The 14560-nt window shown below is 45.8% G+C and overlaps 1 protein-coding gene across 1 annotated transcript in view; it reads left to right on the top strand.

Annotated features, from left to right (window-relative positions):
* Positions 1 to 14430, top strand: part of LOC120305130 (zinc finger protein 850-like) — a 30730-nt gene extending 16300 nt beyond the window's left edge. The window contains exons 2-3 of the mRNA XM_039336546.1: positions 7659 to 12602; positions 14189 to 14430. Coding sequence (XP_039192480.1) covers positions 7659 to 9090 — 1432 coding nt within the window. The 3' untranslated portion in view covers positions 9091 to 12602; positions 14189 to 14430. The remainder of the gene's footprint in view (positions 1 to 7658; positions 12603 to 14188) is intronic.
* Positions 14431 to 14560: the final 130 nt, after the last annotated feature.

The raw sequence follows: 14560 nt of genomic DNA, 5'->3' as shown, positions 1-14560 counted from the left end.
CGTGCGTCTGTCCTTATCCATGCATCATCTATAGCTGGGTTCCAGGCGTACCCCATCGTGCGTCTGTTCTTATCCACGCTGCAGACTTACCTGAGTTCCAGAACGCCTGTTCTTATTCAGTGTTAATTCTCTCTGCATCTCAGGGGCCCCCTATCGTGTCCCTGCAGTATCAGAGAATGGAGGAGTCTATGTCTACCACAAAGGGCACTCTACCATCTTTATTGACTCCAATGAACCCTACTTCTCCTGGCCTCGTGAGCGCAGATAAGCCTGCGGCTAAAAGCAAGGACAAATCTATCACCAAGGCTTCAAAGAGGTCAGAAAAGCAGGCCAGCCAGAGACACCAAGCCCTGGAAAAAGAGTTTTCCAAGGCACAAAAGAGGGCCAGGACAGAGACCTCCCAAACGGAGGGATTGGCCTTGGAACTACCATTAGGTCCCCCAACCTCCCCCCTGGGCATCTGGTCAACATGGGAGTCATTTCATTCCCCAGTGCAGAGTGGAAGTGGTGGAATTCTGCTGGTTTCCCAACCCACGACCTCACGGGCTCATCACGGGATCCCAGAGGCGACATTCACTCCTACTGCAGCCGGTCTCCAACCAAACGAGCCTGTTCTCCTCCCTATGGAGGACCGTCTCGTCTTAATGATAGCACAAGTGGTAGACCGCGCTCTTGATGCCAGGACGCAAGCTTCTGGTTCAGGGACTGTCTCTCCTCCTACCACACACCACTCGGTCCCTCAGACCTATTATGCCCCATCTTCCCCGTCTGGGTCCACCTACTCTGAGGGTTCATTCCTTCAGGCACACGACACTGAACAGGGGATTCCAATGTCTGAGGAGGAGGATCCTACTCCAGAAGCCCGCTCATTCAGTGGTCTCTTCAATCCTTCTTTCTTTGTCACCTTGCTCTGCAGCCCATCTAGGCCCTGAGCCTTCCACATCTACAACCACCGTTTCCCCAGAATCGGAGGTGGATCCAAATTTTATCGAACCGGTGGCTGCCAGGCACCACATCCCTTGTCCCTCCATGTTCTTGACTGCAATAAAGAAGCCTCTGTTCCTCTTCCAGGTAATACTGATAAAAAGTTATATAATGTGGCTAAGGATTTGGAGGAGGCACTGGAAGTGCCTGCGGTGGACGAGCCATTCGGGCCCCTTGTAATCTCCCACTGTAATTCCCAGGAATGTCTCTGAAGCCCTCAAAGCAGAGGATCGTAAGTGCGAACTCACTTATCACAGAACGCATCAGGCTGCTGCATGGGCTGTTAGTGTGGCCACCTCAGCATCTTTTTTCAATAGTTCCGCTCTCTGCTGGCTCAGGTAACTTCAGGCCCGTGTACCAGTAGAGGATATCTGTACATATCAGGATCTTAGCAAACTGGTGGCTGCCACAGAGTATGCGTCAGATGCCACCCTCCAGGCTGCCAAGTTTTCTTCCAGAGCTATGGCATCTAACGTGATTGGTCGCCGGATGCTGTGGCTGAAGCACTGGCAGGCAGATGCCAAGTCTAAATAGCGTCTTTTGGCAGCTCCATATCAAGGGGGTAAGTTGTTTGGGGACGCGTTAAATCCTTACTTAACTGAGAACAAGGATAAGCGCAAGGTCCTCAATCACCTCATTAAGAAACCAGACAGATGGCAAAATTATTATCAAAGACGACAGTCATTTCGTGCAGGAGCTAGGTATAGTTATTCCCAACCTATGTGTTCCTTTCCGGCCACACAGGACAGATAGGAGAGACAACCTGACAGACAGACAACCAGGCCTAGACAGCAATCTCCGGGCAAGCGGCCCTTTCGCGGGAACGGCCGACATTTCTGCCGATCCAGGTGACTCTCTGGCGAGTTCCTCCCATAGGGGGAAGACTCCCTCTTCGCCCACCAGTGGGAGGCCATCACCACAGACATATGGGTATTAAACACCGTACGTCACAGTCTGTTCCTAGAATTCATTTCCAACACTCCAGCTCGTTTTCTCTTTTGCCCCTACCCGCGAAACTGAACAAAAAAAAAGACTAATGAGGGAGGTCTTTCAACATCTGTTAAACATACGGGCCATAGAACCGGTATCGGTGGACCAGAGAGGTCGGGGATTTTATTCTATCCTCTTTGTCATTCCAAAGGCGTTGGGGATAGAGAGCCATTTTAGATCTCAAAGGTCTAAATTTTCATCCAGCTTACCACAAATTCAAAATGCAAACACTCCGCTCCATCTTGGGAAGCGTGAGGAAAGGGGACTTCTTCACGTCTATCAACCTTACGGAAGTGTATCTTCATATCCCCATCTCTCTTGCCCACCACCAGTTTCTAAGGTTTGCATACAAGGGGTGCCATTTCCAATACAAGGCGCTCCCATTTGGCCTCTCTTTGGCTCCCAGGGTCTTTACCAAAATCCTGGTGGTACTGGCAGCTCATTTACGAATGATACCAGTCAGAGTGCAATGTTACTTGGATGACATATTAATCCAGTCATCGTCCATCCAGTCCGCAAAAGCGGACCTCAAACTGGTGGTAACACTACTACAAGACCATGGGTTCTCCATAAATTTCCAAAAAGTCACATGGTCCCCACAACCAGACTGTTGCACCTCGGGGCCATTATAGACACAGTGGAGTGCCAGGGGTACTTGTCCTAGGAATGCCGGAACAGTGTAAGAGACTCCATCCTGAAATTACATGGGGGACGGTCAGTAACATTGGTCAGTCTTTCCCAACTGTTAGGCAAGATTATCTCGGCCATAGCAATCGTCCCCTGGTCCAGGCTTCACTCCAGGGAACTACAGTGGCTCATGCTCCCATTTCAGAGACAGAACCTCAGTGCCTCCCAGCGATGGACAAGTCTTCCACCACAGGTGTTACGTTCTCTCAGGTGGTGGCGATCAACCGCCATGCTCAGAGGGTTATGTTTCAGGGAACCAGATCGGATAGTGATAACTACAGACGCCAGTCTATTTGGCTGGGGAGCACACCTGCGTTCGTAGTGGGCTCAGGGCCGCTGGTCTCGCTCAGACCTGCGCCACAACATAAATTGGCTAGAACTAAGAGCTATACATCTAGCCCTGTGTCACTTCCACAGTCTGGTGAAGGGGCATCACGTACTGGTCCTCACGGACAACGTGGCCAAGGCTCATGTGAACCGCCAAGGGGGCACCAAATCTCGGGCCTTACTGACCGAGTCACTCTTACTGGGTTCTTGGGCAGAACACAATCTGGCCTCCATCAGGGCCGATCATATTTCAGGGGAGGCAAACACTCAAGCCAACCTTCTGAGCAGAGCCACGGTGGATCACTCGGAGTGGCGCCTTCATCCGAGACTCTTCAGGGAGATCTGTCACCGTTTCGGCCTTCCACTTGTGAACCTCTTTGCGTCCCCGAGCAATGCTCAGCTGCCTCGGTTTTTCTCCCGGTTTCCGTCTCCAGGGGTGGAGCAGACGGATGTTCTTCAGAGCCCATGCTTTCCCTCCTCTGCCTCTTATCCTGGCAGTAATCCGCAAGCTTCTTCGGGAGCAGGCGGAGATACTCCTAATGGCCCCTTATTGGCCAAGGAGGCATTGGTTCGCCGATCTGAGGAATCTCTCCCTAGCAGACCCTTGGCGGATTCCTCCGGAACGTGTCTCTCTCAGTCAAGGGGCCATCCTTCATCCAGATCCCCAATGGCTCCAGTTAGCCGCCTGGCACTTGAGCGCTCGCTCTTAACGCAGGAGCTCTGCTCACCAGGGGTCATTACTGTCATCCAGGCCTCCCGTCGTCCTTCCACAAACCGGATATACGAGGCCACGTGGAAGAATTTCCAATCATGGTGCTCTGGTCGTCACTTATCACTTTTGGAACTCACGGTTACCCATATTCTGGACTATCTGTTACAGGGCCTGGAGAAGGGCTTGGCCACAAACACTGTGCAGACAGGTGGCTGCTCTTTCCACGGTCCTCGCCTGTGACTCGGTGGGGTCCTTGGGACATCATCCCTTAATTCACTCATTCCTTAAAGGAGCTTCTAATACCAGGCCTCCTGTGGGTACACAGGTACCCTTCATGGGAATTACCAAGGGTCCTTAAGGCTCTTACCAAGCTTCCCTTTGAGCCCCTGAGGACGTGCGATGTCCGTTACCTGTCCCACAAGGTGGTATTCCTAGTGGCCATCACGTCGGCATGCCGTATTTCAGAATTGGCAGCACTTTCTACAAGGGATGACCTGTGTATTTTTCACCAGGATCGGGTGGTCCTTCGACTCGACCCTACTTTCATCTCAAAGGTTAACTCCCTGTTCCATAGGTCCCAGGAAATTGTGCTGCCAGATTTCTGCCCCAACCCATTGCATGCGCTGGAACGGCAATGGCATAGCCTGGATGTCTGCAGGGCACTTAGGTACTATATTTCACAGACAGCGACATTCCGCAAATCTGAAGCCCTCTTTGTATCCTTCCATTCTTCCTCCAGGGGGCGGAAGGTTTCCTCTTCCACGATTGGCAGGTGGATCAAGGAGTGTATTGCTGAGGCATATCAAGCTGAGTCATTGCTGGCTCCACGAGGGGTCACGGCCCACTCTACACAGAGTGCGGCCACTTCCGTGGCATGGGCCACCCAGGCGTCCATTGAGGACGTCTGCAGGGAGGCTACATGGACTTCACCATCTCCATTTATACAACACTACAAAATTGACCGGTTTGCCTCGACTGAGGCTTCTTTCGGTAGGAGAGTTCTCCAACACGTTTTACATCAAAGTGCCACACCGGACCAGTCTACTACCCACCCTCAGGGACAGTAGGCTTTGGTATGTCCCATTGGTGGATTCTCCATCTCCAGTGCTGGAGAAGGGGCGTTGTTTTACCTGAACCTTGTAGGTTATAAGACCTAGGGTTAGTTAATTTTTTGTGAGCCACAACATCTTGCTGTCAGTCAATGGCTAGGGATCTCTATGGTCCAGGACGGGCTTGGCAACTTTGGCTGACTTGATCTGATTGGGCAGGAATGCAGTCTAAACCCATTGGTGGATTCTCCATCTCCGTGCTGAGAAAAGGCATTCAGGTAAGACAACGCCCCTTTTCAGTCTTACGTCACTAGGTGGAGCTCTAACACAACACTAGCGGCTGGAGAATGTCCATCTAACAGCAGCGTCGGCGGTGGATGAGTTGCGTCATCCAACCGGAGTGAAAGGAGCTGAGGTGAAAGGCTTTAAAAGCTAGAGTATTGCTAGAAAGGATGTCGAGGAGAGGAGAAGGGCAGAGGAACTTCCTCTTCCGGTTGATCCATGAGGGATGGAGGCGTGGGGGTGGGGTGGAACTCATACTCTTCCCAGGGTTGAAGGAGCAGCTGGAAGGTGAGTTGAGAGTTCGGAGGAGAAACCAGAAGCAAATAGAACTGCCTTGTTTCCTCCGGGGTGTGAAAGCAGAGAAGCAACTAGGCTGAAACATGTCGGCTGCTACTGTATAATGTTTTTTTTCCAGACATTATTATACTTAACGCTGTATGGTTTAAAGCTTCTGCCTCTAGTTTTCTGCTGGGAGATGGGAGAAGCTAAAATTTAAAGGCCTGGAGACTAAACATACGAAGAAAGGTTGCAGGATTTGGGTATGGCCAGTCTAGAGAAAAGAAGGATTAGGGAGGGACATGATAGCAGTATTCCAGCATTTGAGGGGCTGCCACAAAGAGGAGGGGATCAATTTGTTTTCTAAAGCACCAGAAGGCAAAACAAGAAACAATGGATGGAAACTAATCAAGGAGAGAAGCAACCTGGAATTAAGGAGAAAGTTCCTAAGAGTGAAGAATAGAATAGAATAGAGCTGGAAGGGACCTTGGAGGTCTTCTAGTCCACCCCCCTGCTCAAGCAGGAGAATCTATAACATCTCAGACAAGTTACTAGCCTCTTTTTAAAAATCTCCAGTGATGGAGCATCCACAATTTCTGGGGGCAAGCTATTCACTGCCAGGAAGTGTCTCCTTAGTTCCAGGTTGCTTCTCTCTTTGACCAGTTTTTTGTGATATGGAGACCAAAACTGGCTGCGGTATTTCAGGTGTCTTACTGGGGTTTTATAAAGCGGTACTAATACCTCGCATGATCTTGAATCTATGCCTCTGTTTATACAACCCAGGATTACCTAATGCTGCACACTGCTGGCTTTTTTGGCTAATGCTGCGCACTGCTGGCTCATACTTAAGTGCTCGTCCACTAGGACTCCAAGGTCCCTCTCATAGTTACTGTTTTTAAGCCAGGTTTTGCCCAATTTGTATCTGTACCTTTAATTTTTCCTGCCTAAATGTAAAACTTTGCTTTTCTCCACATTGAAACTCATTTTGTTGGATAGGGCCCATTGTTCAAGTTTGTCAAGATCTTTTTGGATCCTGAGTTTGTCTTCTGGGGTGTTGACTACTCCTGTCAGTTTGATGCCATCTGCAGATTTGATGAGTTCCCCTTCAATTCCCTCATCTAAGTCATTGATGAAATATTGAAGAGTACTGGGCCTAAGACGGAACCTTGTGATACCCCACTGCTTACTTCTCTCCATGTGGATATAGTGCCCTTGAGGAATACTTGTTGAGTACGTTTTGCCAGCCACCTACAGATCCATCTGGTGGTGATGTTGCCTCCAGAGGCTGTAGGTGCTTCATCGGTGGAGGTTTTTAAGAAGAGACTGGGCAGCCACTTGTTTGAAATGGTATAGAGTCTCTGGTTTGAGCAGGGGGTTGGGCTAGAAGACCTACAAGGTCCCTTCCAGCTCTATTCTAACTGATCTACGGACTCGTATTCACACAGACATACATAAATCTTGGGCATGTGTGTTCATATATGTGTGATCTATCAAAGCCAAATAATTTTATAATTGATTCAGTGTTTGAATTTGGATTTTACTAGTCTTCTATCTGCCAAATTAATCATAAATAGTGTTAGAAGTTATACTAGAATTTTGATATTTTCATGCTAATGTAAGGGTTTTCTTTTTGCTGCTTTCACATGCCCTGCACCCATTTGTTAATAATGAAACTGACCCGTTAATATGAATCTTACAGACAAAGATGCCAAGAAGAACACTGTGGACCACAGAGAATGAGAAGCAGCATTAAAATGCAAGACAAAGCATCAATCAAAACCTTTTCTGCTTCCTCCAGAAATTTTGAAAACTCTTCTCCTGTCTCACCTGATGAGAGACAAGGGAGAGAATAACAAGAACAAAGTTTTGAGGTGGAAAAAATAGAGCATGTGCAACTCAAGGGACAACATGACATAACAAATCAAGGGGGATAATACCGAAATTTTTTAAAAAGTGGACATAACTGGAAGTCAGTGGGAAGGAAGAGGTCCCTTGGATAGCCAAAATGGACAGGCATTAAACCCTTTCAGGAAGACTTGACTTGACTCAAAGACCCTCCAAGTAAGAGATCAGAAACATTTTTGGCCTCCTCAAGAATATAAAAATATCAGTGTTGAAAAAAACCCCACAGACTGCCTAATGTAAGAAAAATAGAGGTTGCAGATCACAGCTGATATGCAGGAGATGATCCACCCAGTGGAAGTGATACTAATGTTTGGAGTGCGACAAAAACTTTACTCAGAGTAGTTCCCTTATGGTTCATGGAAGGACCCACATTGGAGAGAACCTCTACCAGACAACCCAACGTGACAAAGATTTAGCATGCACACTAACATGGTAAGACACAAGAGGAGTCACACAGAAGAGAAACGCTATGAGTGTCCAGAGTGTGGGAAACGTTTTAGTCAGAATTCCTACCTGGTGAGACACCAGAGGACTCACACGGGAGAGAAGCCCTATGAGTGTCCAGAGTGTGGGAAAAGTTTCAGTCAGAGATACACCCTGGTGACACACCAGAGGACTCACACAGGAGAGAAACTCTATGAGTGTCCAGATTGTGGGAAAGGTTTCTCTTGGAAATCTTACCTGGTTAGACATCAGAGGACTCACACAGGAGAGAAACCATATAAATGTCATTGTGGGGAAAGTTTTAGTCAGAATTCCTACCTGGTGAGACACCAGAGGACTCACACCGGAGAGAAACCCTATGAGTGTCCAGATTGTGGGAAAGATTTCTCTTGGAAATCTGACCTGATGAACCATCAAAGGACTCACACAGGAGAGAAACCATATAAATGTCATTGTGGAAAACGTTTTAGTCAGAATTCCCACCTTGTGACACACCAGAGGACTCACACAGGAGAGAAACCCTATGAGTGTCCAGAGTGTGGGAAATGTTTTAGTCAGAATTCCTACCTGGTGAGACACCAGAGGACTCACACAGGAGAGAAACCCTATGAGTGTCCAGAGTGTGGGAAAAGTTTCAGTCAGAGATACACCCTGGTGACACACCAGATGACTCACACAGGAGAAAAACACTATGAGTGTTCGGATTGTGGGAAACATTTCTCTTCAAAATCTGTCCTGGTGAACCATCAGAGGACTCACACAGGAGAGAAACCATATAAATGTCATTGTGGGAAAAGTTTTAGTAAGAATTCCTACCTGGTGAAACATCAGAGGACTCACACAGGAGAGAAAGTCTATGAGTGTCCAGATTGTGGGAAAGATTTCTCTTGGAAATCTGACATGTTTAGACATCAGAGGACTCACACAGGAGAGAAGCCATATAATTGTCGTCATTGTGGAGAAAGTTTCAGTCAGAATTCCTACCTGGTGATACACCAGAGGACTCACACAGGAGAGAAACCCTATGAGTGTCCAGATTGTGGGAAAGGTTTCTCTTGGAAATCTTACCTGGTTAGACATCAGAGGACTCACACAGGAGAGAAACCATATAAATGTCATTGTGGGGAAAGTTTTAGTCAGAATTCATACCTGGTGAGACACCAAAGGACTCACACGGGAGAGAAACCCTATGAGTGTCCAGATTGTGGGAAAGATTTCTCTTGGAAATCTGAACTGGTTAGACATCAGAGGACTCACACAGGAGAGAAACCATATAAATGTCATTGTGGGAAAGGTTTCTCTCGGAAATCTGACCTGGTTAAGCATCAATGGACTCACACGGGAGAAAAACCATATGAGTGCCCAGATTGTGGAAGAGATTTCAATAGTAGGTATAAACTTTTAAATCATGTAAAGTTACACATAGCAGAGTAACCATTCAAATACCCAGATTATGGACAGTGTTTTGTAGAAAATTCCTCTCTTATTACAGAAGATATTCTACATGAGGAAAAATTTGATCTTGAATTTTGTTTCTTATCTCTTACTGGAAGCCTAGCTGAGAAATTTCTTGCATGATTCTTTTTAGTTGAGCGTATTTTATTAAACATGAGGGAAGAAGTCTGAGCTTCCTTTATCTGGGCCACTGCAGTTGTTCCTCTTCAGGGAGTCATGGTTGTGCTGGGCCAGAGAAAGCGAGCTTAGATCTGTATTAGGTATCTTTGCCACCCTTGAGTTATTTCTACATATAATAAGTGCGGGATATGTATCTTTGTTAAGAAAATGTATGTGGCACCCCAACTCAAGGTGACTCCATACAATTTAAAGCAACAAAAACCTGAATACAGAAACCAATAGATCCCATACATTGCAAATGGCAAAATGCAAAGCCCCCACGGTTAACATTTACTTGCCCTATAAATACAGGGTACTTCAACCAAAATTGATGGCATTCTGATGGTCTTGGAAGTCCCAAAAAGGTGATTCTTGCTTTTGTTCAATTTAGAAGTTAACCAGCCCTCCTGGCCTTACTAACTACCCATTGGGAACCCCATATTAATACAACATATCTTATGTGCGGGCAGAATTTGAAAACAACGTTTAATATGGCAGAGTACTTGAGTAAAATGGTTTGGCTGAGATCAGCATATGTGGAACTTATTGGGGTAGATTTTAGGGGCGATACTGAAATATAATTATTTCACTTATCTGTGTATTGTTGTATTTTACTCCAATTTCATTTTAATTTGTTTTTTAGAGGGTTTTATTAATGTTTGGAACTCTGTATTCTGATATTGGTCAATGGGCTAATTAATAAACTAAACTATTAAAACCTCTCATTTCCAGTCCCAAACGCCTGTCCAGAATGATATCATGAAACCTGATGAGAGGTCTAGGAGGGACAAAATGGTTGTATCCCGTGTATCTCAAGCCCTCCAAAAGTCCACGAGAGTTGCAACCAATGCCGTTTTGGTGATGTGCCCCAGCCTGAACCCAGACCGAGATGGGCCTATGTGCCTTTCTCCTGCACAGCCCTTTCTCTGGGTGGCAAAGTCAGAGCTGCAGGCAGAGGGCGAGTTGACGTTCCAGGCTGCCAACCTCTCATTCCCCTCTTCAACTGCACTTAGAAAAGATCTTAATCTGCAGCAATGTCTTGAAATCCTCTGCCAGGAAAGCCTCTCATGATTTAGCAAACTGCTGTTATAAAGCTGGCCAGAATGCCAACTGTCCAAAAGTGGAGGGAATTTCTTTTTCAGGCCTCTCCCGAGCTTGGAAAAGAAATACAAGTAATTTTCGGGTTGTGACAGGAATTGGCGCCATGTTTTTCATTAGTATCACATGAGCACAGGATTGTGAGGGAATCCTGGCAGTTCCAGTTGCCACTGCAACTCTAGGACCCCGTGGGTCTTTAAGTGAGGACCTCATGTGATTGTGATGTGGAAAGAAATAGGAGTCCCAGGCATGCAGGCTAGCAGGTGAGAGCTACAGACAGGTGGATGGTTTCCAGGCCTCCTCCTTTCAGGGTCTGGGACAGGAACTGGCCTAAAGACCCCAGCAGAGTTTCTGCCTGAGATTCCCACTCATTTCCTAGGCTGAGGCCTTAACCCCTACACCAAAATGTCTCTCACATAAGATCTTCTATCTAAGTTTTCTATTTTCTATACAGTTTATGTCTACTCTATACAGAGCTTTCAAAAAGCCTATAACACTATCTTTCCATCTTTCTCTGTTCAAACGGCCTATATATCACTATATATCCTTTCTCTATTCCTAAACTCTATATTTCATTAATCCTAATCTCCATATGTACCTAGTGCTACTCTCTCTCTCTCTGTCCCCCCATCATCTATTTAGCTAAGTAGCTGTCTCTAATAATTTCCTATAAAGTTCAGTGTGTCTTTTATCTTTCTTCTCTTATCTGCTCCAGCAAGACCATCCAGAGAATCTCCTTGTTGTTTTGCACAGATATGAGCAATCTGGAAGGGAAATGTTGGCCTGGGTTTCTCTGAGGAATCAGGCCAGGATCCATTTTTAAGAAGGGTTTTCTTCTAGTTAGCCGATGAGACACAATTTCAAAACAGGAATGTGTATAAGAATCCCTTGATAGAAAGAAAGAGGGAAGGCATACACTGTATGATCTAATTTTTTTCAATTTCTTGTTTATTGCTGATTTAATATTGTTTTGGTGTGTTTTGAATATATTAAACTTCTAATTTAAAAAAAGAGTATCAGGCAGAAACGCCTTTGTGTGCCAGTGTATACTACCGTTCTTTTTAAAATGCTTTCAAAGATTCTTTAAAAAGTATATTAGTTTTTTGAGGGGAAGAGGCCTATTGTTTTGACAGAACTGTAAGAAGACATACTACCCTGTGAAGAAAATACATTGTACATATTTCTAATTTCATGAGCCAAGCCCTAGCTCAGGGGTAGGCAACCTTGGCTCTTTTATGACTTGTGGACTTCAACTCCCAGAATTCCTGAGCCAGCCATGCTGAGGGGAAAGGGAGAGGTTTCCAAGCGGAGCCATGCTGGCTCAGGAATTCTGGGAGTTGAAGTCCACGAGTCATAAAAGAGCCAAGGTTGCCTACCCCTGTGACCTAGGCCCTGCTGTGTATGTGTTTCACTCACTTTGACTTAATGGAGATTTTCTAAAGAAATTACAGAAGCACCTGGCATTTGGCAGACTTAAAACCAGCCCTGGCCAGCTGGAGTGAGGCTTGTTCCCTTAGATCCCCTGAAATGCTGGTGCTTCCATGTCCTAAATCCTTGAGAGCCACAGGAAATCAGTCATAAAGTTTTGGGATGTAGTGATGGGAGCAGGACACCCACTCTTCACTCCAAAGAGAAAATACCTTGGCAAATACAGGAAGAACCCAATACAAACTAGGATGAAGAACTGGCTGGAAGACTCGCCACTGATCCCCAAGGCAGGTGTGCTTTCTTCTTGCCTGATGGTGCATTCTGTTCCCCCCACGGATGCTTTCCCTCGGTTTAGTTCCTGCAAGTGAAGCTCCTAACTCAGTTGCAGTGACGATGAGGGCGTCCCTGCGAGACCCCAAAGGGCAGACGAGGGCTAGATCGTCCTGGAGAAAAGTGATGGACGCGGTAGCTAAGAATGGAAATCGGCTCTTCATTAAAACATCTTAGAAACGCCGGAGAAAGAACGAGCGTATTTTCAGGCTCACGTCAATAGGGGGAGCTCTAACACAACAACAGCGCCTGGAAATCGTCAACATAATCAGCATCGCTGCTGGCTGAGTTGCGACAGCCAACCGGAAGGAGAGCAGCTAAGGTGAAACGGAGTGAAAACCATCGAGTATTTCTAGAAAGGACGTCGAGGAGATGACAAGGGCTGAGGAACTTTCTCTTCTGAGTCATCCACGGGAGGATGGAGACATGTAGAGCGGCTGTCCTGCTCTTCCCAGGGACGAAGCAGCAGCTGGAAGGTGAGTGGAGGGCAGGTCGGAGGAGAGGGGGAGCAAGTAGTTTTGCCTGGTTTCCTCCACGGTGTAAAAGCAGAGCAAGCAACAAGGCTGAAACATCAGCTGCTGCTGCTGCATGTTCCTTCTGTTTCCAAATGTTTTTGCACTTATGCTGCATGATTAAAACTTCTGCCTGTAATTTTCTGCTGGGAGATGGGAGATGACATGATAGCAGTATTCCAGTGTTCCAATATTTGAGAAGCAACCTGGAATTAAAGAGAAATTTCCTAACAGTGAGAACAATTTAACCAGTGGAACAGTTTCCCTCTAGAAGTTGTGGGTGCTTCATCGCTGGAGGTTTTTAAGAAGAGACTGGCAGCCACTTGTCTGAAACGATATGGGGTCTCCTGCTTAAGCAGGGGGGTGGGTTACAATTCCTACAAGGTCCTTTCCTATCTGATTGATATACATAGACATATGGACGATGAAATATCTAAATTCTTAGGTGTTTATTTTTGTGGGTGTATATGTGTGAATTTTATAAACAAATCAATATTTTAACTTGAATTTGTTGGTCTTCTATATGCCAAGTCAATCATAGATAATAATGTTTATGTCATGGTTTCGATAGATGTGGCCCATGAAAAGAACCTTGAGGCAAAATTCTTCCTTAAATTACATTTATTAGGAATACAACGTATCAGCCGTACATAGTTTATTTATTTATTTATTTTATTTTTAAAATTTATAAGCCGCCCCACTCCCGAAGGACTCTGGGTGGCTAACAATAAAAAACACATAAAACATAACAAACAAACAGTACAAAGACAGTCATCCAGGGGTCAGGTTTTATAAACCCCAAGCCTGCCGGAAAAGCCAGGTCTTAAGTAGCTTACGGAAAACCAACAGGGTGGGAGCAATCCTAATCTCCGGGGGGAGCTGGTTCCAAAGCGTGGGCACCATCACAGAGAAGGCCCTCCTCTGCGGCCCCGCCAAATGGCACTTGTTGGCCAACGGGGCCTGAAGGAGGCCCAGCCTGTGGGATCTAACCGGACGTAGGGAACTATGAGGTAGTAGGGGGTCTCACAAATAGCCTGGCCCTGAGCCATATAGGGCTTTAAAGGTAATGACCAACATTACCTTTAAAGGTAATGACCAAAGGTAATGAACCCAAAAACTCTTCCCTTCCCCCAGATACAAAGTAACAAAGTACAACTCCCACCCCAATTAACTGTCATAAATCATAATCCCCATTTAGCTTAAAGCATGGGTTTTTGTTCTCAGCTCCACAAAAAGTTATCAACTTGTCGTATTTCCACAGCAGCATTATTATTATGGCTAGCTGAGCTTACATTCCAATCCCCCCCCTCTCTCTGCTGCCCCTAATTTCTAGAGTAAAAAAAAGCATGTTAAAGGAATAGAGAAAATGTCTGCATTTTCATCAGTTGTCAGAGCGGAAAGATTCTGTGTTACCAGCATTGACAGTTAGAGGTTAAACTAGAATTTTGATGTTTCATGGTAATATATGTTGTTTTTTTTCATGCTTTCACACTTCCTGTGCCCATTTGTTAAACAATAATGAAACTAACCCATTAATATGAATCTTACAGATAAAGAGGATGCCAAGAAGAGCACTCTGCACAACAGAGAATGAGAAGCAGCTTTAAAATGTAAGACAAACCATCACCCAAAACCTTTTCTACTTCCTGCACAAAGTTTGAAAACTCTTCTCCTTTCTCATCAGAGAAAAGGGAGCAAATAACAAGAACAAAGTTTTGAGATGGAAAAATAGAGCATGTGCAACTCAACAAAACATTACACGAGACGTCAAGGAAGATAATATCCAAATAAAGAAAAAGGGGAAATAACTGGAAGTCGTTGGGATAGCCAAAATGGGCAGGCATTAATTAAATCCTTTCAGGAAGGTAAGAGTGAGTTGACACAAAGAACCTCCAAGAAAGAGATCAGAAACATTTTTGTCC

This window comes from Crotalus tigris, unplaced genomic scaffold (genome assembly GCF_016545835.1).
Source record: "Crotalus tigris isolate CLP2741 ecotype Arizona unplaced genomic scaffold, ASM1654583v1 scf7180000017666.379230911805:20528666, whole genome shotgun sequence".
NCBI classification, from domain to species: domain Eukaryota; kingdom Metazoa; phylum Chordata; class Lepidosauria; order Squamata; family Viperidae; genus Crotalus; species Crotalus tigris.
This window is presented reverse-complemented; position numbering and strand designations above follow the sequence as displayed.